Genomic DNA, 20,360 nt, shown 5'->3' with positions numbered 1-20,360 from the left:
TCCTTTTTTTTATAGTTACTTTACCTTTAAACATTTCTACCCTTCAGAGTATAGAGGCAGTGAGTTAGATATAATGACTTTGCACTCAGACAACCTGGGATTAAACCTTAATTCAGCTGTTTGCCAGTTATATGACTGTGAGCAAATGATTGAACCTTTTCAAATGTCTGTCATCAAATTTCTAAAATGGACATCATAATAATATCATTCTTAGAGGGTTGTTGGGAAAATTTAAATAATTCCTGTGAAGTACTGAGCATAGTACCTAACATAGAAAGTTCTCAAATTTTTTATAATTATTATTGTATTGCTACTATTAGAGATGGTTCAGGTGTCTACATTTTAGCCACTCATAAACAGGAGGGTGTTCTTGTGATTTTTCCCCCTTGACCTTGTTATTTAGAAGCATCAGGTTTGCACAGATAATGAATCTCCCAACAGGCCTCCCTTCGCATCAGAATCTGTTCCAAGTGTGATCTACCGCATCAAAGTCTAAAGAAAATCTCACTTGGAGGCAAATTCCAGAGATAGAGTTATCTACTCCAGTTCGGTTATCTAACCTACCACGATTGTCTAACAAGGATTACCTTCCTTATAGTTCTGAGTTTTCAATCCTCTTCCCTTCTGTTTCTCTCTTTTCTTCCTTGGCTTTTCAGGTCCAGTACTGCTTTGGCTAATTTCTCCATGTTTCCCCCTCTCTTTCATCCAGCATCCATTGTACTCATTTAAGGTTACCTGGTTACGCTTTCTAATCCACTAGTTCAACAAATACTTACTGAATACTTAAGTGGTTCTTAATTTATGAATCACTCTGAGTATCCATTTCCAGGATATGACTTTGGTAAAAGGCAGGATCTGACTGTTTACATAATAAGAAAAAGAATAAAAAGAAAACAGTTTCTTTGGCAAGCTACCGGATAAAATAGCTGCCATTCAAGAAGCCCTTTGGTTAAGAGAGAGATTGTGAACACGGCAGGAAAGAGCCAAAGACCCAGTGACAAAGGTTGAGTTTTTCTATTGCAGGCACACCTCTTCCCCAAATGTTTCCCCGAAAGCTGCTGACAGAGCTTTGGCAAGGGGTCATCCTCCTGTTGGCTGAAAAACGAAGCCCTGTTTTATGTTTAACTCCCTGCAGCGCCGGAGGGGTGGGGTTGGGGATGCTCTGTTTATAAGGAAGCCGCGACAGTTTTCTTCTCAGTCCTCTCCCCCGGGCTCAGCGACTCTGTAACCCCACCCTGATTGCTCATTCATCCCTCAGTGGCTGGGGGGCGACTTGCTGGGAGAGAAGACGAAAGAAGCCCGAAAGAGGTGTGGGAAAAGCGAAAACAGACCGCCAAACCAGGGCACTCCTCCAAGTTAAAAAGGAAGTCTGGTGACGTTGGTGACTTTAACATCCTTTCGTGTGTAACATTTGACTTTGGAAACAAAAATGAACTTTGCGGAGGGCGAAGACCCGAAGAGATACTGCATTAAAACGAAACATGTGGCCATCATCTGCGCGGCGGTGGTGGGTGTAGGGCTGATAGTAGGACTTTCTGTGGGCTTGACCAGATCGTGTGCCCTCCCAGAAGTTGCCCCTTCCCATAGTCCTCCCTCGGCGAGCCCTCCCACGGCGAGCCCTCCCCAGGACCAGGGGGCCTGCCCTGCCAGTGACGATGAAAGTGGAGCCTGGAAGAATTTCAGGCTGCCGGACTTCATCATCCCGGTGCACTATGATCTGGAGATGAAGCCCGTGATGGAGGAGGACACCTACACGGGCAGTGTGACCATCGAAATCAATGTGACCAAGCCCACCCGGCACCTGTGGCTGCACCTCCGGGAGACCAAGATCAGCCGGCTGCCAGTGCTGAGGCGGCCCTCAGGGGCGCAGGTGAGAGTCCAGCAGTGCTTCGAGTACAAAAAGCAGGAGTATGTGGTGGTGGAAGCAGAGGAAGAGCTCGCCCCCAGCGGTGCCGAGGGTCTCTACCGCTTGACCATGGAGTTCGCCGGCTGGCTGAATGGCTCGCTCGTGGGGTTTTATAAAACGACCTACGTGGAGAAAGGACAAATCAAGTAAATATTAATTTTTGCTCTATTTCCCCTAAACTTACATATTTGCTTTCCATTTCTTTTTCTTTCTTTTTCACTTTCCACGTTTTACGTTTTTTGTTGGTATGGTCTTCATCTGAACTTGGTGGCAGTGTTGCCTGTTCATCTGGGAAACAAAAATTCTTGCCCTGTTGTATTTTCAGTGCCTATCATAAAACTTGAAAATATTGAGTAAGCTGCGTAGAGTGAAAAAAAATCAGTGTAAGTCTTTCATTCCATTCAGAAAAATCATAATGTACTGAACCCTATCCTTAATATTTAGTATAAACTAACTCAGATTTGTAAAATATGTGTATTTGATAAATTTAACTGGTGATATTCATGGGCTCTATGGCAATGATTTTAAACTGAGCCTTTAAAATGTTATTACACTAAATTTAAGTGAAAGTCAGTACATGTCAATCATAATTTTGATTATTTTACTGGAGAAAAGACAATGACAGAGTACATAATATTCATGGAGTTGTCTTTGTGTCTCCATCTGGAAGTGAAGTGAGGACTGTGCCCTTTTATTTCCATGGCCAGAACCACTTACAGGTAAGTTTTCAATAAATCTTCACTAAGTCCACACATCAGTGGCAGAACACAAATAAATCTTTGCACTTAATGCAATATGCATGCAATATCAAGCTCTGTTAAGGACATAAAAATATATGTAGCTAAGGACATAAATACATTTTTCCTCCCACAGTCTTCTGTGTGTGTGTGTATGTGTGTACACAATTTCATTTCCTGAGTTTAACAAAGATGGTTACTTGCCTTGACGATCAATCAGAGGCTATGATTAGGGCCCTGTTGAAGGCATAAACTCCAGCATCTTAAAAAGCCTTCACACTGTGGGTGTGGCCCTTGTATCAGGGATGAAGTCTACACCTTAGGTGTCACTGAACTTGAAACTGCTTTGATCTTTGCCTGCTTAGATTCGTAACTGGTAAATGATTAAGAAACTTTAGTGTCACATAGTTAAGAAAAGTGAAACTGGGGTCAGCTCGCTGAATATCCCTTTCTTATGTTATTTTAGCATCTTATAGAGCAAAGAAAACCTTTCGGTCAAAATTCGTTCTGTTGTTTGTCAGAGAGACCCAAAGACTAAAATAAAATATTTAAATAGCCCTATCTTACTATGTAGTACACTAATACATGGAGTAGAAATGCTAGTTTGAAAAAAAATATTTGAAGAGGTGATGCTAAATGGTGTATCTTAATATCACTGGTAACAAAACAAACTTCTTTAGTGTTTACATTTTTCTGTTTATAAAAATTACAGATGTTGAAAGCATAGAAAATTATTAAAAGAGAAAATCAAAAGAACCTATAAATACTTTCACCATCCAGTGGTAATAATCCCATTAACATGTTAATATAATTTAACATTTTTCTAGGTGATCAAAACTGTAATTATATTATTTCTATGTATCCATAATCTTTTTATTTTTAAAGTATATATTTTATTGATTATGCTATTACACTTGTCCTGATTTTTCCCCTTTGCTCCCCTCCACCCAGTACCCCCCACTCCCTCAGGCATTCCCCTCACCATTGTTCATGTTCATAGATCACATGTATAAGTTCTTTGGCTACTCCATTTCCTAGACTGTATTCTACATCCCCATGGGTATTCTGTAACTACCTATTTTGTACTTAATCCCTTCATCTCTTCACCTGTTCCCCCAGACCTCTGCCTGGCTGTCAACCATCAAAATGTTCTCTATGTCCGTATGATTCTATCTCTGTTCTTGTTTGCCCAGTTCGTTTTTTAGATTCAACTGTTGATAGATATGTATTTTTGCCATTGAATATTTCATAGTTTTGATCTTCTTTTTCTTAAATAGGTCCCTTTAACATTTCATATACTCATGGTTTGGTGATGATGAACTCCTTTAGTATTTTCTTGTCTGGGAAGCTCTGTATCCGCCCTTCGATTCTAAATGATGTTTGCTGGGGAGAGCAATCTTGGTTGTAGGTCCCTGCTTTTCATAACTTTGAATATCTTTTGCCAATCCCTTCTTGCCTTTCAAAGTTTCTTTTGAGAAAACAGCTGACAGTCTTATGGGAACTCCCCTGTAGGTAACTAACTTCTTTTTTCTTGCTGCTTTTAAGATTCTTTCTTTATTTTTAACCTTTGGTATTTTAATTATGATGTATCTTGGAGTGGGCCTCTTTGCATCCATCTTTTTGGGACTTTCCGTACTTCCTGGACTTGTATGTCTGTTTCCTTCACCAAATTAAGGAGGTTTTCTTTCATTATTTTTTAAAAATAAATTTCCAATTTCTTGCTCTTTCTCTTTTCCTTCTGGGCACCCCTGTGATGTGAGTGTAGGGGTGCTTTAAGTTGTCCCAGAGGCTCCTTATACTATCCTTGTTTTTTCAGATTCTTTTTTCTTCTTCTTGTTCTGATTGTTTTTTGCTTCCTTATGTTTCAAATCATTGATTTGGTTCTCGGCTTTATCCACTCTACTGTTATTTCTCTGTAAATTGTTCTTTATTTCAATTACTGTGTTCTTTGTTTCTGACTGGATCTTTTCTATGCTGCTGAGGTTCTCACTAAGTTCCTTGAGCATACTTTTAACCAGTGTTTTGAACTCTGTGTCTGATAGATTGCTTATCTCCATTTCATTTAGCTCTTTTTCTGGAGTTTTGATCTGTTCTTTCATTTGGGCCATGCTTCTTTGTCTCCTCATTTTGGTAGCTTCCCTGTGTTTGTTTCTATGTATTAGGTAGAGCTGCTTTGACTCCGTATCCTAATAGTGTGGCCTGCTGTAGTAGGTGTCCTGTAGGGGCCCGTGGCACAGCCTCTCCTATCACTCAAGCTGGGTACTCGAGGTACGCTCTTTGTGGGCTCTGTATACCCTTCTCTTGCAGTTGAGCCTTAGTTGCTGTTGGCAGATCAATAGGAGGGATTTATCCAGGCCAGTCAGCTGCAAGGACTGGCTGTGATCACTGGCCATCAACCTTCACCCTCCACGGAGGATCAGTTGTGCAGGGGCAGGGTGGTGGTGCTCAGATATGGTGTGTAGCTGTCCACTGTGTGCTCTGGCCTTGGGGTTTCCCACGTGGCACAGGCCAAAGTCAGCCCCAACCCATGTTTTGCCTAGGGCCACCCTGCCTGAGTTGTAAAGCAATCTGAGGTGGCTGCTACTTGTGCTGGGCTTGGAGATTCCCAGGTGAAGCCAAGCTGTGAATTTAGGCTGGCTGCTGCTAGTGCCGGGCCTGAGGCTCACTGAGGCCAGTTGTTGCTTGTTTAAGAGGATTTAGGAAGTTGTGAAGCATGAGCCAAGACCAACAATTCATATGGAAAAGCTACTTGGGTGGGCCTGTTGGGTTGGGCAGAAAGTCTGGAAATCTCTAAGGTGGGTCAAACAGTGTTAGCCAGGTTGTTGGAGAGATGGCACCAGCTAGTTGGCTCTGTGGGGGGAAGGTTTAGAAAAAGAACAATGACCTCTGCTTGCCTTGATGCCAGACACTTCAGCTTCTCCCAATATGTCACTGGTACATTTCCAGAGGCTATCCTGGTGCTGGACCTCAGAGGGAGTGAGTCTGAGTAGGTGAGTCCATGGGTGGCTTCTTTAAGAGGAATTGGTTAGGGCTCTAGAGTTTCTTCCACCAACTCAATCCCCGCTGGTTTTCACAGCCAGAAGTTGTAGGGACTTATCTTCCTGGCATTAGATTCCTGGGCTAGTGGGCTTGGTATGGGGCTGGAACTCCTTGCTCTGGACATGTCCCTCCCGCATTTTTGTCCACAATACATGGATGAAAGACTAGCCTGTTCCACATTTATGCCCCTCCTACCAGTCTGGATGGATGCGGTTTGTTTTTAGTTCTGCAGTTGTCAGACTTCGAATCAACTCTATTTCTGAAGGTTCTGAGTGATGGTTGCTCTATATTTTAGTTGTAATTTTGATGTGGTTGTGTGAAGAGGTGAGCCATGTCTGCCTATGCCGCCATCTTTACCAGAAGTCTTATCAATATACCTTTTTAACTTAACATTATAAGCAATTCCCACCCATTCTTAAAATACTTTCAAGAGTCTGATTCTTAAAATTGTGTGATATTCCATTGCATGAATGCACTTTTATTTTTAAAACCAATTCCCTGTTGGATGTTTGAGTGCTTCCACTATTTTATTACTATAAACAAGTCAGAAAAGAACATAGTTGTAAGTACATCTTTAAGTGTATATCTGTGCATTTCCTTATGTTAGGATATAAAATGTATGAATATACCCAGAAACTTGTAACATTTATTTTGTTTATTTATTTCATAAATAATACTCATTCACTGCAGAAAACTTGGGTGTCAGGGAACATTATATGAAAAAATAAAAATCTGTTTATAAGTCCATCATTCAAATATAGTCTTTGTTAATATTTAGGCAGACATTCTTCTAGTATTTCTTCTGGACATAGATAAACATGACATTATTATGCTATACGTAATATTGTGTAAAATTCTTTTAGAATATATCAACACTTTAATATGTCATTTGGTATTCTTCCATAAATAATTTAATGGAAACGTGATAGTTCATTGTGTGAATCTAACATAATTTATGCAACTTTTCCATTAAACCTGGGCATTTAAGTTGCTTCTGCTTTTTTACCTATAAACACCTATAACATTTAGTGAACATCTCTATAATAAAATTTAATGAACATTTCTATAATAAACTATATAACATTCCTAATATTTCTTTAGGAAAATGGTCCAAACTACATATGTATGAGTGTACACAGATCTGTATTTTATACACATATACATATATAACATGTACATGCACATGTTTATGTGTGTGTGTTCAAACTGACTTTCAAAAAATATGTCTCAAATTACATTTCCATTAACAACGCATGAAAGTACTTATCTCTCTGAACTGCACTAACATTAAAATGCTTTTTTAAAGTGTTTGCTCTTCAGTGGAGGAAAAGGCATACTATTCTGAAGGAAACCATCTTCAAGAGATTCAAAAAATTCATTACTGTAAATGAAAATTAGTCAAAAATTTTAAGTGACTATTTTTAAGGTTTTAAAACTGTTTCTTAGCTTGTGAAAACAACAGAAATTTCATCCAGGTAAAGTCATCAAAATATATTATAAAAATTCTGTACATTGCCGGAAGGCCAAAAAATATGAAACGATGTTCCATTAATAAATTTCTATTACATACTTTACAAATTTTAAAAAGCACTATATATGAAAATATATATTTTTCACTCTGATTCTTTAGGTTATTTTACTGTACTAGTTCATTTTACCATAAATATAAATGTGAGAACTGGCATCCTGAAACTCAGCTGTCTTCCTTGTTGGTCAAAAAAATACTATGCAACAGTAAGATTGGCAAGGAAGGCCTGTGTTCAGTTAGGTCCTCAGGGAAGACTGGTTTTCCTGAGTTTGTCTGTTTTCATTGGTAGCTTTTGAGGCTCTCATATTACACTGGATGCTGCCAGTTCTGCTCTGCACACACGCTTTGGAATAGTTTTGGCACATACTCAATAACTTCATTTAAGCAACATGGAATACTTTTGGTTTTGCTTGTTATGAAATATTTCGAACGCTTGAGAAAATTCTTTTTTTAAGGCTTTGGAAAAGGCAGGCCTGTAGGGGTTCCCATCCACAATATCTATATAAGGACCATAGGAGTGAACTCACTGGAGCAGCACCATTCTTTCACATTATACAGTGAGCTTCGTAATACTCAATGCTCATGCAATTTAAAAGTCCATTATAGTAATAGATTTCCAGTATGCAACCAAAATTATATTTTCTGACTTGTTTGCCTTAATACGAAATCTAACTCCGGGAATGAATATTAGCAGTTTGGGATATCATTGTTGCAACCATAATGCAAACTAAACATGACTGCACTCAGAAGTAACCAAAATTACTGGATTTCTGCAAATATAACCTGGGCTTGAAATTCACAGAAGGGAGACAACTATCTGAGCTGCTTTGCCTCAAAATTGTGAAATAAAGGAGAGTTGTAGAAGAAGGCAGAGCCAGCTTAAAGTTCCCCAATAAGAGTCTCCACATCATGTTGCTAGGGACAGGCTTATAGTGAGGTTTAGGAGGACAAAGTCTGGAAAACTTAAAAGTCACTTTTCCTACTCTCTGGTCTGTTCCTTAAGGTCTGAGGAAAACCACTTAAAAGGATTGGAAACTTTGAAATTTTTTCCGGCCCACACCACCAAAACCCTCACTCTTTGCAGTTGTCCTTTTCCCAGACAGAGTCCTCTCTACTCGAATCTCCAAAATATATAATGATATTTTTTTTCTATCCCAGGTTCAACGTTTTCTTTCTCAGCATTTGAATTGCTCTTGCACAGCATTTCCCCAAGTATGTTCCACAGAGCTCTAGCCTCATGGGATATTTATAGATTTTGCCAGAACAAAAGCAGGGGAGGACAATTAGTTTGGGCAATAGGATTAAATAGAGCATGTTTTTAATGGTGGGACTTTTCAGAGACTTTTATATGACAATGTCCATTATGAATTTCCAGAGACTGCCATAGTTGCTGTTTCCCAAACTTACGTGAGCGTGGACCCTTCTGTGGGTCTCTGAGAGTAGGCTGAGTCTCTCTTGTCCGCTGCCCGGCACACAGTGAACACTCAAACGTTACTGAATGGGTATACAGAAATAGTTTTGTGCAGGTTTTTGCACTCCAACGTGCTCCGGCACAAGCTGGGAGAAGTCACAATGCTACAGCCCCTTTCCCATGAAGGACTCCAAGTTCTACCGGTAACATCTCTAGCTCCCAACTCAGTGAGGGTGAAAAACTTCACTTGGTTTCATTTCTTATTGAGGAGAAGCAGAATTGGTAAATCTTTCTCTGGTTTAAGAACACAGTCTTTATATTTTAAGGACTGAGAATATTGAAAGGAACAGGAATCAAAAAAATTTAAAAGGGGGACAGATGGTTTCTAGTTTGAGTTTTCTGGAGTGTTCTTTATAACATTAGTAGGATTGGCACTGAATTGTGATATTATGGTGGGATTTTAATAAGCAAATAAGAAAGGAAAAGCAGGCAAAAAGAAAGGCACCAACCAAGTCAGAGAAGCAGAGTGCAAGCTAGCTTCTTGCACTCTAACCCTAGGAAACCTATAGGAAAGAAAAGGAAGGTTAGCTAATGACAAGCAATGTAAAGGAAAAATTAGCTGGTGAGTATTTAGATATGGATGGGGAAGGAAAGTGCCAAATTTGTGCTGGGGTACATGGGAGATAAGGCAATGGCTCAAGGAAGAGAACATGAATATCGGGTATGACAGTGGTTTCAACATAGACAGAAGAGGACACAGTGGAGAAGACAGTTTGGAGGTAAGGGAGTCAGAATTTGCAGACTGAGTGACTATGCAGAGGGTTAAGTTAAAGTAAAAGGCCTAGTATGCCCCAGACACCTGATCTGAGAAATAGCCCACACATTAATTGGAATTACAAGAGAAGAACCAAGTTTAGAAGGGAAGGTCCTAAGTTTAATGTCAGATGTGTTGAATGCCTGTAAGAATTCCTAGATAGGAAGAGACATCTTGTAGGCATTTGGATAAATAAGTATGAAGCACAAGGTTAAGGCTTGTGATAAACATTTAGGAGTTAAGTGGAAATACAATAAAAAAAGAAATCCGTGCGGTGGTCTTAGTGAAATGTGTGCGATATATTCCCACATGCACGGACATATATAGTCATTTGTAGTGTTGATCTTGAAATTTTAGTGGTATGTCAGTTTATTCATTATATTCTTAGATTGATATGTCGAGCTATTAGTATACCCATTACCAATAAAGAATCAATATTTTTGGTCTTGTTTAATTGTTGTAGGAGGCTTAGTTATTCCCATTATTTTAGAAGCAAGGAAACAAAAATGATTTTACTTGACCTTGGATGTCTTCTACATTGGAAAAACAATTGGAAAAAAAGGTTAAATAATTAATAGGTTAATTCAAACCATCAAAAACACGTTGGAATCTGCATAAGCTAAATGGGTTGTCTTGCACTGATCGGCTTCCCTACTTAAATCTGGAACGCTTGCTTGTCTGTATAGACACTTAGCAGCCGTGGCTGCCTTGCTTGCATCAGAAGCCCGTTGTTTAAGGCTTTCACCCAGACCTTGCTATTTATTTTGCTGGATTAAGTTATTAAATTGCTGAATTTAGCCTGAGAGTCTTCACTGGAAATAGTATGACAGGTGACTTATGAGATAATCAAGTAGTTTGTTTTGTTATGTTGATTCAGAGTGAACTGGCCTATGACTTGCATCATCACCTTTTCTCTCTCTAGCTTTCTTTAAAGTCTCCTTGATTGTTACGTGCTCAGAGAAGTCAGAGGGCCATTCTTCCCTTTTATCAATTAACAAGCCACATAGAATTGTATTATTAACGCGCTGAACCTCAAAAGTGACATATTAACGTAGCAAAAGTGGTTTACCTCAGCAGTTTGCCTGGCACTGTAATTACTCAGGACATACACAGCAGTCACTCCCGAAGGTATTAAGCTATTAGCCAGGCCTTTTCCATTAATTTGTAACATAATTCAGCTGATTTTAAAAAGAAAACAGTTTAATCACTGAGTAAAACCTCTCCCACTAAGTCATGGTCTATACTTATTTTGTACTGCTTTCTCATATACCTTGTTTTCAAATTTGCGTATCTTTACAAAACTTTAGTAACTTTGGATGGAATTTAGCATAGTTAAGTAGGAGCTTTTGAGTTATACAGGAGTTCATGAGAAAACAAATTATCATTTTAAAAAAATCATATTGCCTATATGATTTACACACAAATTTAAAAACACTAATTTTGTTCCAGTACATCTATTAGTGTCAAATGATTCAATTCTGAAGTCTGTTGGTTGTGGAAGGTGCTGCATCAGAAAGCATAGTTAGGCAGGTTCCCCCAAGCCTGGCGCTATGTGGCACTCTTGTTAGGACTCTGCTTTCTCATCTTGGGGTGGTTTATAGGCTTTTATTTGGAGCACTCTGTGCAAAGCTGTTTAGAGGGGCCTAGGCATCTGGTGTGGTCTGTAGGGCGGAAGGATCTTAACCAAGAAAGCGGAGCCTATGTGGTCTGAGCACAGGACTCACAGCGTTGTCAATCCTAGAAATAGTCTTCCTTTTCTTGTAAGATATATGAATGAAGTGTTGAGTCTTCGCCAAGAGGTGCCATCTAAGGGTTCTGAGGAAATCAATGTACAGATCGTTCTGTACAGACTCCGTATAAACAAGTGTTGTAGATACAGTTAGGCTAGCTGTTTCGAATTTATACAGTTGTACAAAAAAGTAGCTGATGTTATTTAAACCTGTGTCAACAGTTTGAATTTTTTTACTTGTACATTTGGGACTTTTTCATTTGGTTGATTAAAGTTGTGTATGCTGTGTGTGCATGGAAAAAGAAAGTATAGTTAGCCTTTTAGAATTTAAGAAAATAGAATGAGGTGTATACCAATCCCATTATGCAAATTTCAAGGGAGTTTCAAATATACTACTACATGTGACCTAACTCTTCTCTGTTCCCTCAACCCTGTGAAGAGGCCAGATGTGCTTCGGTAACCAGGTGTTATAGATGAGGGCATTAAGAATCGCAGATTTTGTAATTTGTGCAAGATCACACTTAAGGAGCTGAAATAGAATTAGAATCTAGAAAGTTTTTTTCTTAGAAGAGGGTTTTCCCCATAGAACCATATTGGCTCTACAATTTAGAAAAAACAGCGCACAGTTTATAACCCTTCTTAATGAATATCACTTTAACTACACCAATGTATGTCCAGGTCACAGTAATTGAAGGAGTTCGCAGTGATTAACATTCAGTGACAGGACCTGCAAACATACCACACAGAGACATCTCTGACACTATGTTCCATTTCCAAAGTATCTCTGAGCTGTCAGGCATAGCTCTTTTAAAGAGAAATGGAGAAAGGATAAAAATTCCTCTTGGGTGCAGGGACATAGAGCAGAGCCTGGAAAAGAGTATTTGAAAACCTAACCTACTGCTATTGCTTAGGAACCTGTAATTCCACTCCCTCCTCACCCTTATCCCCCACACACAAAGGTACAGCGTGTGCGCGCACACATGTACGCCTGCACACATACATATATTCTCAAATTTCTGAGGTGCGACTAAGCTGCAACATTCTTGCAGTGATTTTTCCCTTTCCTTTTCCTCTGGAAGAAATCAGAAGCCAGAAGAACTCGGAATAAAAAGACAGCTGACAAAACACGGGATTGGAGCTCAGTGCAGCTTACTAGAAAACCTTAGTACCCAAGGAAAGTGTACAGATTTCTTTATATTCTGATGTATTGGCAATTCACTGCAATCTGCAGTGTTAGAAACTTCAGTTCACTAGTTAAATTGTTACCCTCACAAAAACTCATCAGTAATTATTTTACTGAAGAATAAATTTTTGGCTGAAACTTTTGAGTAACTTTTCGTTTTGAAATAATTTCAAATTTACAGAAAAGTTTCACAAGTAGTAAAAGAGGCTCCTTGAAACACTTTACCCAGATTCACCAGTTGTTTACATGTGTCCTATTTCCTCTCTCTCTCTCCTCCTTTCAATGTTTCTCTCTCTCCCGGCTTTGTCTCTCTCTAAGTATATTGAAACACTGTTTACCTTTACCTCTTAACACTCAGTATATATTTCTTAAGCACACAACTTTCTCTAACAATGATAAGCCGTTATTAAAATCTGGAAGTTTAATACTGATATAATACAATTATTTAATCCACTGTCATAATCAAATCTCATCAATTAACCACAAAATGTGCTATTGAGCTTTGTTTTTCACAGTCCTAAAGACAGCCTGGATTCTTTATTACATTTAGTGTAGTGCCATTTTAGATTCACTTATTTTTTTTTTAAAGACTTTATTTTTAGAGAAAGGGAGGGAAAAAGAGGGGGAGAAAAACATCAATGTGTGGTTGCCTCTCGTGTGCCCTCAGCTGGGGATCTAGCCCGCAGCCCGGGCATGTGCCCTGACTGGGAATTGAACCAGCAATCATTGGGTTTGCAGGCTGGCACTCAGTCCTCTGAACTGCACCAGCCAGGGCTAGATTCTATAAACTAGAACCATCCCCTAGACTTTCTTTTTCTTCCACACCTTGATTATTTTTGAAGAGTTCAGGCCACCTATTTTGAGAATGTCCTTCAGTTTTAGTTTTTCAGACTGTTCTCCTGATTTAAAAATGCAACTTAAGCATTTTTATCAAGAATTTCACAGAAGTAATGCTGTGTCCCTGTCAAGAAGTCACATGAGGAGACTCAGCAAGCTGTCTTGCACTATTAATGATGTTACTATCTTTGATCACTTGCTTAAGTTGTAACCCAAAAGGTTTCTCCGTTGTAAAGTTAGAGTTTTTCCCTACGTAATTTTTAGAGAGATTTTTTTTTTTAAACTACTCAGATATCCCTTTCCTCATCAAACTTTCACCCATTTGTTCTGGCATCCACTGCCCATCATTTCTAAAACCATCATTCCTCCTAAAATTATTGGCAGGCAATCTATTGTAAAGAAGAGCTCCTCCCCTCCTTATTTATTTGTTCATATTTTTTGTATTTATCAGAGTAAGGATTCTTATTTTATTCAATGGTTATAATCCCATTGCTCATTTTGATATTCCAATTCCCTCAGATTTGGTTAGTGGTAGTCCCTTTGAGTGGACGCCTGTGTCCTTTCTACTTGTTCTTATGATTCTTTGAGAACTTCCTTAGTTTTTGGCACAGCAAGATGTTCCAGGATCATTGTGGACTTTTCCTGACCCCACACTGGAATCAGCCCTTTCTCTAAGGAATCCTGGTTCCTTCCAGCAGAGGATGATATTTCAGAATGATCATCTGGGAACTAGTTGCGTTCATTGCTACATGCCTGTCATTGCATCCAGGTCTGTTCAGCAGACAAACCTAGGAAATGTGTGTTTTTATATCCTTCTATCGCTATCTACTTGAAAATCATTCAGTGTATACCAAACCAGCATTTTCATTTTAAAGCCAAAGCTACATTCTAAACTTCCCTGCTAACAAATTTATAAATTATTTTCTCCAACAGTGAGAAAGTTGCTTTCTATTATTCTCTTTTTAAGTGTGCTCAGATAGAGAAGGCTTTTTCTGAGTTGCTAACCTATGCCACTGCAACAACACAAAACTACTTATTGAGTTCAATATTTCACTTACAGTTCTTTTTTAGGTAAAATTTATTTTTTTATGAAAATATGGTCATATTTGTTTGTGATCAGAAAAATACAACTTAAAATGATAATGAGGTATCACTTACACCAGTTAGACTGGCAGAAATTAGAGAGCTGAATAATGCCAAAAATTGGTGGGGAATGAGGAGCTGTCACAGCCCAGTCACCATTGATGGGAGTAGCTGGGGACACCCATTCTGAAAATTAGTCAATTAGTCTAGCAGCAATAAGGGGAATTATACACAGCAGGCTCTGACCCTCAAATCCAACTCCTCCTCTTCCTGTTCATCTGTAAAGCCCATGGGTTGGAGGTAGGTTCTGTGAGTGGTCCAGCCAAATGGTTGGATACAGCAGTGACCTTTCTCCAGGTCACTCAGGAGGAGTTGAAGACCCTCCAACACTCTTGGCAGGTTTCTCCACAAGATGTCCCTCCTGGCTTTCCAGTTTCTTACTTCATATCTTAAGAAATTAGAGGTTGTTTTTTTTTTTTTTTAACAGAAGAGAACTGTGACTTGTGTTTTGTACTCTGCCAAGTTGACTTCATGCTCCTCTGCTATTTGAGTGGCATTCTGTTAGAAAGTCGGCATTCCAACCCCCAGCCCAGACCTCCTGAATTGGAATCTGCTTTTTGAAACGATCCCTGGTGATTCTTGTTTATGTTAAACTATGAGAAGCACTGCTCTAGGCTGTCCACACCGCTTCATCCCAATCCATTTTTTATAGCCTTTTATTTATCCACAAGCAGATCTAATTTCTTGCAGTGTCTTCATTTACCGATCATCAGCTGTGGAGCAGCCACTGCGTCAGCCACTGCTTCAGCCCCGTACCAGCATTATCTCATGTACTCTTCCCACCCGTCTTGTGAATTAAATGCGGTCATAAAATTCTATTTTTAAAAAATGTATTTTTATTATGCTACTACAGTAGTCCCAATTTTTCTCTTTGCCCCCTCCTGCTGGCACCCCCCATTAACCTCCAGCAATTCTGCCCCTTAGTTCAAGCTCATGGGTTATGCATATACATTCTTTGGCTACTCCATACTGTTCTTAACATCCCCCTGTCTATTTGCAACTACCCATCTGTATTTCTAAATCCCTGCACCTTTTCACCCAGTCTCCTCCTTCCACCTCCCAACTGGTAACCATCCAAATGATCTCTGTATCTACGATTCTGTTCCTGTTCTGGTCGTTTGCTCAGTTTGTGTTTTAGATTCAATTGTTGATCATTGTCAATTTATTGCCATTTTAAAGTTAATAGTTTTGATCATCTTCTTTTTCTTAAATAAGTCCCTTTAACATTTCCCGTAACGTCTTGGTGATGATAAACTCCTTTTGCTTTACCTTGTCTGGGAAGCACTTTTTCTGCCCTTAAATTCTAAGTGATAGCTTTGCTGGAGAGAGTAATCTTGGATGTAGGTCCTTGTTTTTCATCACTTTGAATACTCCTTGCCAGTCCCATCTAGCCTATGAAGTTTCTTTTGAGAAATCATCTGACAGTCTTTTGGGAACTCCTTTGTAGGTGACTATCTGCTTTTCTCTTGCTGCTTGTAAGAGTCTCTCTTTATCTTTAACCTTTGGCATTTTAACTGTGATGTGTCTTAGTGTGTTCCTCTTTGTGTCCATCTTGTTTGGGATTCACTGTGCCTCTTGGACTTGTATGCCTATTTCCTTCACCAAATTAGGAAAGTTTTCTTCCATTGCTTTTTTTCAAATAAGTTTTAAATTTCTTGCTCTTTCTCTTCTGGCACCCCTCTGATTCGAATGTTGGTATGTTTGATGTTTGACATTGTCCCAGAGTCTCCTTAGCTTATCTTTTTTTTGGGGGGGTTCTTTTTTCTTCTTGCTGTTGTGATTGAATGTTTTTTTCCATCCTTATGTTCCAAGTCATTGATTTGATTTTCAGCTTTATCCACTCCACTGTTGATTCCCTGTACATTTTTATTTCACTTAGTGTAACCTTCATTTCCGCCTAGGTCTTTCTTATGTTGTTGAAGTATCTAGGGAGTTCCTTGAGCATCCTATTAACCAGTGTTTTGAACTCTGTATCTGATAGATTGCTCATCTCCATTTTGTTTGCTTCTTTTTTTTTGAGTTTTGTTCTGTTCTCTCATTTGGGCCACAGTTCTTTGTTTCCTCTTTTTGGCAGCCTCCCTGCTTTTGTTTCTATGTATTAGGTAGAGCTTCTTTGGCTCCCTGTCCTAGTAGTGTAGTGTATTGTAGAAAAATGCATCTGCAAGTTGGATGGGGAAGAGCCTTAGGTAATCATCAGGGTGGGAAAACCTGTGTGAACCAGGTTGATGGAGCCTCCGATATGGTATTGCTGCTCTTTGGCTCTGTGTTGGGGAGGGCTCAGAAAGAAGACAATGGCTGCTGCCTGGCCTCTGGACTTTTGTGTGATGGGAAGCTGCCCCCAGCACTCATCCTGATGCCAATCGCTTAGTTTTCCCTTTTTGCCACTAGTGCCCTTCCAGGTGCTGCCCTGGTGCCAGAGTCCAGAGGGAGTGAGTCTGTGTAAGTCCTAAGTCTATTGCGGACTGTTTATGGAGAGATGCCTGAGAATCCCTCAGTTTCTTTTGCTGCCCCAATCCCCACTGGTTTTTACAGACAGAAGTTATGGGGACTTATCTTCCTCACATTGGAAGCCTGGGCTGTGTGCTCTGGAATGGGTCTGGGATCCCTCACTCCTGAGTATCCATCCTGATTTTATCTACGACATGTGGGTGTGGGAATGCCCCTTCTACCTGTCTGTATGAATGTGACTTCTTTAATTCCATGGTTGTTGGACTTCCACACAGCTTGCTTTTCTGACAGTTCTGGGTGATAGTAGTTTTATAGTTTAGTGGTAATTTTTTCTGTGGTTGTGTGAGGAGGCAAGCCATGTTTACCTACACTTCCATCTTTCTATTTTTAAGAAAAATTTATATACATTGAATACACAAACCTGTTGGGCACAATTCAATGAATATTTACAAATGCACACATTTTTGTTACCTACACTCCAATGAAGATAAAGATTTCTTCTCAGGCATCCTGGAAAATTCTGTCTCTTAGTCAACAGTCTCTCCAGACAGACATTTTTCTGGTTGTGTTTTTCACATAGATTAGTTTTCTTGGCTGAGTTATTAACAAGTAATTTTTTTTTTTATCTAGAGAGATTTTTAAAAGGAATTCAAAAATATTTTAATTTCTTATAGATGGATGTTGACCTATGACATATTATCTTTTAAGTAAATTAATGTATATAGTACATCCTTGAACCAAAATGAAATCCAGACTCTTACCATGGTCTCTGCTGGCCTCTCAAGACCTCTCTTTTGCCCAGTCCCCCTGGTTCACTTATACTTCAGTCACATGGGATGCCTTTCAGGTCCTTAACCACAGAAGGTCATTTCTACCTTAGAAGCTGTGCACTTGCTGTTCCCTCTACTAGAACACATTTTACTTAATCTTCACCTGTCTGGCCTTTTCTCATCTTTTAGATCTCAACAAACCATCACCTACTGTAAGAGACTGTCCCTGACTACCCTACTTTATGTTGCTCACCACTGCTCCTGAGTCATTCTCTCTCACTCTCCATTTTATTTTATATAGCGCTCCCATCATGCTACTTATTTATATACTATTCATTTACCTATTTATATATCTATTTTATACATCTATTTTGTCATTGTTATTCCCTCAGTACCTAGAACAATGCCTAGCAAATGTGTGCATCTGTGAGAGAGAGTGGAAGTAAAGGGTGCAATAAATATTTGTTAGATGAATGAATGATCTAATAATTTAGCTTGATAACCTTTATGATATACCTTCCTTAGTTCCTGAGGATCTTGAAGGACAAAATATTTTCCTTACACAAATTATTAATGAATATAAGTCAAAATTTTTTTACTTTTCCTTTCTTTTTTTTTTTTTACTTTGCTTATTCTTCTAATGAGTAACGCAATAACAATACTATCTTACTGTGGTGTGACTACACATAAAAAGTATATATTCATTGGCTTTTTCAGCATTTACTCAGAAAAAGTATTTCCACTTTGAAATGACAGATACATTAAATGTTAACATTTTTGCTTACATAAGCATATGAAGTTAGAGCCATACAGAAATGCTCTCTTCTCAAAAAATGGGCTTTAAACCTGGCCAAAGTTTGCTTCACCTGGGACGTTACTCAGAGCCCTGCCTTTGCTTGGAACTGAAACTGAGTTTTTCCCCTGGGGTAAAATAAATAAGAAAGAATATTCCCTTAGGGACAGGAGCAGGAACTCTGAAATATGCTTCTCTCCTCCATGACAGAACACAGCTGCTCACTCTCTCACGGGTCTGTCCAAGACAAGTGCTTGAGGTGGCTTTGTGTTTATCTACTTGTTGTTCGACATCTTTGTGGTGAAGAGAGTGATGTCTCATAACTGGGTTTATTTTTGCTCATCTACAGTTACCATATTTTTAATTATGACACCAAAATAGCTAAAAAATATCATAGAAAATATCTGAAGTTGTCTCTGGACTTTCATTTGTTACCTGAAAAATTTCATAAACGTCTTGACAATTCTTTGATAGTTTCTGTATGGACACTCATTTTAAGAAAGGTAATGGCTATAATGACATAGTTGTGTTTTTTTTTTTTTTCCTATGGGAATGGAAACATAGGGGCTGTTAGAAGAAATTGCATGCATTTTGGTTATTTGTGTGTGTGTGTTTGTTTCTAAGGAGCATAGCAGCCACCGATCATGAACCAACAGATGCCAGGAAATCCTTCCCTTGTTTTGATGAGCCCAACAAAAAGGCAACTTATACAATATCTATCATCCACCCCAAAGAATATAAGGCACTTTCAAATATGCCAGTGGAGGTGAGTATTTTTAAATTTTTTTGTTTATGAAGATAGTCTGTTTAAAATATTGGGTAAATTACTTGATTTGCTATGAAAGAATCCTACTGATTTCTAAAATTAGATGTGCTCTAATAGCCTATTTAGAGATTTCAAAACACATTTTGGGAATCTCTTTTCTTTGAATCACAGAAGTCTTTAGCCCAAGAGACCACAGTCTGGCCAAAAAGACACCCTAGGTTTTCTAAGCTAGAGAGAATGCAGTAGACATACACTAGCTGGGCTCTGCTTTATTGAAAGAATGACAACATAATGGCAAAATAAAGAAATTACAGACTGAGAAATATTTAGGCCCTTGTCACTATTCTCAGTTTATATTTAAATATAAATCCAGTTTTTAAAATAGAGATACTGCAAAATATCATCACTTAAATATTAGGGTGCAGAAGCCAGTTTCAGGAAATAACATATCCATAGATTTTCTGATGAATTAGATGTACTCATTAAATGTTAAAAAAAAAAAAAAAGGCTACAGTAAGTTCTGTCTGTGCAACTATTACCATAAGACTTTTTTCCATAGTTACTGCTCCTTATCCCCATAATGGGTAATGTAGTTAACTAAAGAGTTATTTCCTTAAAGTTGAGGTATATTATATTTTAAACATTTGACGTGTAAAAGGGTAAAGCTTGTCCTTAGACATAATTCTCACCTACCTAGTATCAGAAGGAAACCCTGCCAAAATTGTATTTCACATCTTTCTGATCTTCTATGTGAAATATCATCACTGAAATTCATCCCTTTTTATTATAAATATTCCTCAAAAAAACCCCTCAGTGTGAATTGGTTCATTATCTTGTATTCCTGTGGTGTCAGGTACCTGGGCAATTGAGTTTTGATTGGAGGAGAAAGCGGAAAGAATAAACTTAAAGTATGAGACGCCAACCCAGAAGATTGGGTCAGAGGAAAATGCCATTAGAATGTGTTGGCATGGAAGGGGGAAAGTGAGGCTGGGAAGATTTTGAAAGAATGAAAACTTTATTAACTCCTGCTTAAGACCTCCTCATATTACCTTTTCCTCTTGCAGAGTATACTTCTGGAAGTCTTAGAGAAAAAGAGACTGTTCTGTATAATTAGATCAGAACTAATACCAGTAAGTTTTTATTGCAGAGTATCTCACTTCGCTGGAGTTTGAACACTCCCATACAAGCACATGTGTACACATGCTTGCCTTGTCAACCATGCATCACTTCTAGTTTGGCTTCCCTTGCTTAATTCC

At 38.7% G+C, this 20,360-nt stretch overlaps 1 protein-coding gene across 1 annotated transcript in view; it reads left to right on the top strand.

Moving 5' to 3' along the window:
* The first annotated feature begins 1,161 nt into the window (after positions 1-1,161).
* Positions 1,162-20,360, top strand: part of ENPEP (glutamyl aminopeptidase) — a 90,416-nt gene continuing 71,217 nt past the window's right edge. The window contains exons 1-2 of the mRNA XM_054591619.1: positions 1,162-2,052; positions 18,963-19,104. Coding sequence (XP_054447594.1) covers positions 1,430-2,052; positions 18,963-19,104 — 765 coding nt within the window. The 5' untranslated portion in view covers positions 1,162-1,429. The remainder of the gene's footprint in view (positions 2,053-18,962; positions 19,105-20,360) is intronic.

This window comes from Pteronotus mesoamericanus, unplaced genomic scaffold, assembly GCF_021234165.1.
Source record: "Pteronotus mesoamericanus isolate MK-2021 breed Mesoamerican mustached bat unplaced genomic scaffold, CSHL_Meso_final scaffold_232, whole genome shotgun sequence".
Classification (NCBI taxonomy): Eukaryota; Metazoa; Chordata; class Mammalia; order Chiroptera; family Mormoopidae; genus Pteronotus; species Pteronotus mesoamericanus.
The sequence above is the reverse complement of the archived record's forward strand: the minus strand, read 5'-3'. Positions and strand labels throughout refer to the sequence as shown.